This window comes from Myotis brandtii, unplaced genomic scaffold (assembly GCF_000412655.1).
Source record: "Myotis brandtii unplaced genomic scaffold, ASM41265v1 scaffold236, whole genome shotgun sequence".
Taxonomy (NCBI): Eukaryota; Metazoa; Chordata; class Mammalia; order Chiroptera; family Vespertilionidae; genus Myotis; species Myotis brandtii.
This window is the reverse complement of record NW_005358901.1, coordinates 311981-318963: the sequence shown is the minus strand read 5'-3', so window position 1 is coordinate 318963 and position 6983 is coordinate 311981. Positions and strand designations below refer to the sequence as shown.

The 6983-nt window shown below is 41.2% G+C and overlaps 1 protein-coding gene across 1 annotated transcript in view; it reads left to right on the top strand.

The window, feature by feature from the left end:
• EPHX2 (epoxide hydrolase 2, cytoplasmic) overlaps positions 1–6983 on the top strand; it is a 67157-nt gene that overhangs the window by 33709 nt on the left and 26465 nt on the right. The window contains exons 9-10 of the mRNA XM_005866646.2: positions 117–151; positions 1711–1737. Of these exons, the coding sequence (XP_005866708.1) occupies positions 117–151; positions 1711–1737 (62 nt within the window). The remainder of the gene's footprint in view (positions 1–116; positions 152–1710; positions 1738–6983) is intronic.

The following is a 6983-nucleotide window of genomic DNA, read 5'->3' as shown; positions in this document are numbered from 1 at the left end:
TAGAAGAAGAATATTCCTTGGAAATATTATGCAAGGTAAGAAGAGTCTTTGGATAACATCTGTAATATCTTTTTCATCCTGGAATTTTTGTTATAAGAATTTTTTTTTAATTGCAGAAATAGAAGAATATTCCTTGGAAATATTATGCAAGGTAAGAAGAGTCTTTGGATAACATCTGTAATATCTTTTTCATCCTGGAATTTTTACTGTTATAAGACAGAAATGTGGGTACTCATTTAAATCCTAGGGAAACATCATTTCACAGAATTTAGGTGTAAATTCTTACTGAAAGTTGAGATAACATTTCAAAATGATAGCCAACGTTTGCTGTATGGAAGAGGAAACTGAGTCACAGGGAGGGAAAGTCATTGCCTGAGGTCAACAGCCAGTAGAGCCATGTTTGAACCCTACAATAGCTCCCCCATCTCTCCTCTTAGCCACTCCACCAGATTGTCTTTCCATCCTGGGAATTTTAAGAATCACTATATTTTGGTAAAAGATATTGGTGGCCAGACCTAAGGATTATTGTATGGATTGGTGACTGTAATGGCATTCCTATTCTAAGATGGCCAGAAGCACCATGGGGGAGGGGGACCCTCACCTCCGAGCTTGCAGGGGGAGAAAGGGGCAGACCTTCTTAGAACAAAAGCAAAGGCTGGAGGGGTCAAGGGGAAGAAACAGAAGACTGGCAATAATGTTGATTACACTCAAATTATAAAAAGCCACCATCTCAGAGTCACCACTCCTGTGGAGCTCCCCCCATTCAGCCCCTCATGCAACCTTTGCATCTCATAAGGGAGCATGGGTAAAAGCTTAATTTCCAGCTAGGGTTGTTTTTCCTTTCTCAATTTCTAAGTCTTTGCCTCCCCCACTCTGCCACTTCTGAGAGGATGCTGGAAGTGGAAGGGAGATAACTCAAAAGCGAGTGAAATGATTGAACATTGTGTTAGTTCGCTCAGGCTGCCATAACAAAGTACTGCAGACTGAGTGGCTAAAGCAACAGCAATTTATTCTCTTGCCATTCTGGAGGCTAGAAGTCTGAGATCAAGGTGTCAGCATGGTTTATTTGAGGCTTCTAGATGAGGCTTGAAGATGGCCATCTTCTCCCTGTGTCTTTACATGGTTTTTCCTCTGTGTGTATCTATGTCCAAATCTCCTCTTCTTTTTTTTAAAATGTGTTCCCTGTGTCTTTACATGGTTTTTCCTCTGTGTGTATCCAAATCTCCTCTTCTTTTTTTTAAAATGTGCTTTTTAATTGATTTTTTTGAGAGAAAGGAAGGGAGGGAGAGAGAGAGAAACATCAATGAGACATCTATTGGCTGCCTCCTACATACCCACTACTGGGGATCGAGCCTGCATCCCAGGGATGTGCCCTGATGGGGATTTGACCTGGTGACCTCTCATTGAATGGGGTGACGCTCAACCAACGGAGCCACACTGATGGAGCTAACTCTCCTCTTCTTATAAGGACACCAGTCATTGGATTAGGGCTCACCCTAATGACCTCATTTTAACGTTCATCACCTTTTTTAATGACCCCATCTTCAGATACAGTCGCATTCGGAGGTACCAAGGGTTAGGGCTTCAACCTATGAATTTTAGGGAGATAAAATTCAGTCCAAAACAAAGGCTGACACAGTAATTCTAATCTGGAAGTGGCTGAGGTGGGTGGATACAATTTCTGATTTTGTGTTGTGTTTTCTTTCTTAGGACATGGTAACCTTCCTAGATAAGTTGGTAAGTAATAATTTTGAACTGATCTCTTTGGAGAATTCTGTTTGGGTCTGGGCAATTAATACAAGATGTAAGCCTTTCAAGGTGTTAGCTTTTGGAGCCCTCGAGCAGAGTAGCAGAGCTAGGAAAGGCACACTTTGGGACAGTGGGAGGTGGGTGGTTGACCAGAAGAAGTTACCAAGGCAGAGATGAGTTTATTCTGTTTTTTTTGTTGTTTCATGAAAAGCATCTACCAGGGAATAGGATACCTCTGTTTGTTTGAGTAAAGAAGTTTGGAAAATATCCTATTGGCCAGCGGTTCTCAACCTGTGGGTCGCGACCCCTTTGGGGGTCGAACGACCCTTTCACAGGGGTCGCCTAAGACCATCGGAAAACACATATATAATTACATATTGTTTTTGTGATTAATCACTATGCTTTAATTATGTTCAATTTGTAACAATGAAAATACATCCTGCATATCAGATATTTACATTATGATTCATAACAGTAGCAAAATTATAGTTATGAAGTAGCAACGAAAATAATTTTATGGTTGGGGGTCACCACAACCTGAGGAACTGTATTAAAGGGTCATGGCATTAGGAAGATTGAGAACCACTGATGTACCTGTATCTGCTTGCTGACCAAGGTCCATAGTTTATTGAGGTTGACAGTGGACAGAAGTTTTCATTCCCCTTGAAGTGGTAATGCCTCATACTAACCTTGCCAAGTTACCTGGGTGGCATTTGTCTAAGCTGATCCCGTGGTGACTCCTGCCACTAGCATAACCCTGGTTTCCAGGTGCCTCTGGGGCTTGCTTATGTGGCCATCTCCATGGCTCATGTGGCCCTGCCATTTCTGGTCTCCCTCACCTTGATGGCATGTCAGTGACTGATATAAATGCGATATTGCTGGTTTTAAAGTTGCAGCATTGCCATGAGCGGGTGCTACAGCTAATAGAAACAAAGACGGCTGTGGCCACAGACATACAATTTGTGAACACTTGGTACGTGGTGCAGATTTGGAAGGTGGACTGTGAATTTCGGCAATGACATCCATATTTGGAAATACTGCTTGAGGTCAACACCAGTCAAACCATACCCCCGTCACCAGCTGAGCTGTGAACAGGATTATCCATCTTCTGACATCTCGTCGATTACCACAGTTAACAGTGGAATTACCCATCACAATGCCACAATTAATGCTGCAACTACAATACTTTTTTTAAAAAATTGAGGGTTCACTATGACCTGAATGTGTTCACTATTTTAAGAAACTTTTTATTATTTTCTGCCACTTTTACTCCATTTATTCTATTCTTAACTAGAGGCCTGTTGCATGAAAAGATTTGTGCAATAGGCCTTCCCTTCCCCTGGCTGCGGCACCGGTTTTCCTCCGGCACCCGGCACCCAGGCCTTCTCTCCGGCCGGATCCGCCTTCAGCGCCTTGGCTGCTCTGCTTCGTGCCTATGTATGCAAATTAACTGCCATCTTTGTTGGCAGTTAATTTGCATATCTCGTTGATTAGTCAATGGGAGGCGTAGCGAAGGTACGGTCAATTACCCTGTTTGTCTATTATTAGATTAGATACTCACCACTTACATCTTGATTTACTCATGTAATGAGGGTAATATTTTGAAAATGTTAAAGAGATGTTTTTTCTCCTTTTTGTGGAAAATCATGTTCTTCTGCTCAAGTCCTAGAGTATGAGGGAAGAAAGATGCCACCATGGGAAGGAGAAGGGTTCAGAGTAGGGAATGTCACTGTGAGAGAGGAAGAGGTCTCTGAGGGCCAGTCCTGCTGTCACAGGTGGGGTGGGAAGAACAAGTTAGTAGCTCAATGACGAAGGTGGCAAAACCCATGTATCTTTATCAGCCTCTCTGGGCTAAAGTGCAGAAAGAGGAAAGCTTTTAGGTAGATTTAGGAGGAAAATGAAAACAGAAGAGGGTTTTTCTTTTCCCCAGGGGTGATCAGGCAACCAGATAAAACCCTCCCCCTCTGACGGAGGAGCTGGTGGATGTCAGGGCCTCTCTTTGTCCTTCCTGGAGAAAGTGGCGCCACAGCCACTAGAGCAGTGGTTCTCAACCTGTGGGTCGCGACCCCTTTGGTGTTCGAACGACCCTTTCACAGGGGTCGCCTAAGACCATCCTGCATATCAGATATTTACATTACGATTCATAACAGTAGCAACATTACAGTTATGAAGTAGCAACGAAAATAATTTTATGGTTGGGTCACAACATGAGGAACTGTATTTAAAGGGCCAGAAGGTTGAGAACCACTGTCTAAGGCAGTGATGGCGAACCTATGACACGCTTGTCAGAGGTGACACGCGAACTCATTTTTTTGGTTGATTTTTCTTTGTTAAATGGCATTTAAATATATAAAATAAATATCAAAAATATAAGTCTTTGTTTTACTATGGTTGCAAATATCAAAAAATTTCTATATGTGACACGGCACCAGAGTTAAGTTAGGGTTTTTCAAAATGCTGACACGCTGAGCTCAAAAGGTTCACCATCACTGCCTTAAGGGCTGCTCTTCTGGAGTCAGAGTGATCCATGGTGGAGTGCTGCAGGGTGGGCCACCTGGCCTGAAGTTGAAAGGGAGTGATCACCCCCAGAGGGAAGTGTAGCTTGTGGAGGAGCAGGGAGAGATATACCACGGGCCCTGTCTGGAGTGAGAGAACACTGATGTCAAGTTCACCAGTCACTGGCCTTCAGGTTGTCTGCCAAGCAAGGTTCCAGGAACCAGGCAGCAAGGGACCAGAGAATCCAGGATTCAGTGGAAGGGCCTGGGCAGTGGCTCTGAGGAGAGAGCGAAGACATTGGAAACACTTGAGAGAAAAAGGCTGAGTGACCTTAAGGCATTGAAATACCACCTCGGCCGGAGTTAACGTGATTAAACTAAATTTGGGTTTTACCCGCCATCCCTTGGGATGAGGGTTCATGAGGATTATCAAGTTAATCCAGGAAATAGAAATGGTGCATTTTAGGATCAGGGGATCCTAAAAACTCTGATATCCAAACCCCACCCCAGACCAATGAAGTCATAATATTTGGGGATGGGGTTAAGGCATTAATCAATATTTATTAAAACTCCCCAGGCAATATGATGTACATCTACGTTTCAGAACCAGTGACCTTGGATAAGTCATTTGTCTTTTTTAAGTCTCAGTTTGCTCTTCTACAAATAGAAGTAACGTCTAGTCTCAGAGTTTTTATGAGGATTCAATGACAATGTGTGAAACATGCTTAGCACAGTACCTGGAATTTAATAATCTCTCAGTATATGACAGTTATTTTTTATTAGTTTTGGTCTTGTGTTTTTCTCAAATTGTTTCTTAAGTTTTGTTTTCAAAAGGAGATGGTAAGTTTTTCTCTAGACACTAATACATTTTCTCCATAATTAACTAATTAAGCAAGCATTCATTAGGGTATGTCTCTGTATTAAGTACTATAGGGAAAAGGGTTTAAAAACAGAGAAGACAAGGGTCATTATCTCCAAGAGTTCAACATATAATAGGGAAAGATAATGTAACGCCCATGGCTCCAATATAAAGTATGCTGTACGATAATGATCTTTATATATAAACGCCTAATATGGAAAGTGTCCCTTGGGAGTTCGACTAACTGGGAGTTTCATCTCTCGCTATGATGTGCACTAACCATCAGGGGGCAGCGCAGAACAAAGGGAGGCCCCTGGCCAGCAGCCGGCAGCCTCTAGGGACCCTACCGTGCATGTATTTTGTGCACTGGGCCTCCAGTGTTAATATAAGTAGCCACGGCATGCCATGGAGGAGAGCACAGTTCACTGTGGTTGGGGCACTTGGAAGACTTCTTAGAGAAAGAGCCTGAACTAACTGGACCTTGTAGAATGAGTAAATCTGAGATGAACATCTCAGTGACAGACAAAGAGCATGCAGGGAGAAAGAACAACTCCTATAAAGACAAAAGGGATGAAGAAAGTTGATTTCCCCCAGTACTCCAAAAAGCAAGCAATTCATGTCTTGAGAGTTTATTCCACACTCTGTTGTGCACTCGAAACTAATATAAACTTTATTGTATGTCGATTGTAATTGAAAAATTATTTAAATTAAAAATAAAAAGAAATGTAAATGGCACTTCCAACCCTCACCCCATTCTGGGTGGAACCACATAGTATAAAAAACATAAAGGAAGGTAGAGGTAACTTATGGATGGCCTGGAAATCCAAGGTAAAGAACTTGGACATATTTATCTCTTTTACTAGTTGGGTGCACAGGTTGTTAGTTGCTATGATCTTCTTGCTTTTGAGTTGAGTTGTACAAATAAAGCATAGTCCTGCTGGGAGTATCCCAGGAGACCTATTAGCCTCAAGCCTAGTACAAGGAGTGTACATTTATCAAAATTTGCGTTATGATATATACTGGTCAAAATATAGTTCAAAATGAGCAGCAGCATTGGCATTGCCTGGGGGTTTGATAGAAATGCACAATCTTAGACACCCACCTCAGATCTATTTGATATAAATCTGAATTTTAACAAGCTCCCCAATGATTGTAATAATCTTAGTTTTCTGTCTCTAAAATGGGCATAATGATTTCCTCATAACACATCTTTATGAGTATTATTTTTGCTTTAGGCAGTCAATTATGTCTTAAAGAAATATAAAATATAAGACAAAATCATTATATACCATGTAGTTACCATTTTCTTTCATGTAGCCCTGGGTTTTCATTTAAAATTATTATTCTTCTGCCTGAAGAAATTCTTTTAACATGTTTTCCAGTGACTAATCTGCCTCTACTGAATTGTTTGGATTCTGTGTCTGAAAAGTCCTTTATTTCACCTTTATTTCTGAAAGGTATTATCAATGGGTATAGAATTCCTGATTAGTTGTTGTTGTTTTTTTTTTCAGTATTATCCTCTTTATCTTTGTACCTCCATCCTCCTCCCGCTCCCCCTCAGACTCATACTTAAGACAACAATGCAAATAAGAACCCTTCCCTGACTCTTAGCTTCTGTTAACACCATAAACAGGGCATTTATAAAAAAATATTTGGAGCAGTTTATAAGGTTGTATTTGTGAGATTATTAATGTCTATCTGTTCTAGACTTTAAACTCCAAAAAGGCTGTCCTTTTGTTGTTGTTTTTGTTCATTAGTACAACCTCCATGGCTGGCATGGAGTGTGTGCTTAAAATATTGGTTGAATGAGTAAGGGTAGAAATTCTTCAAATTGGATACATTTACCTTGAGCCTCTGCCCTTTTCTACTCTAAGAAAATG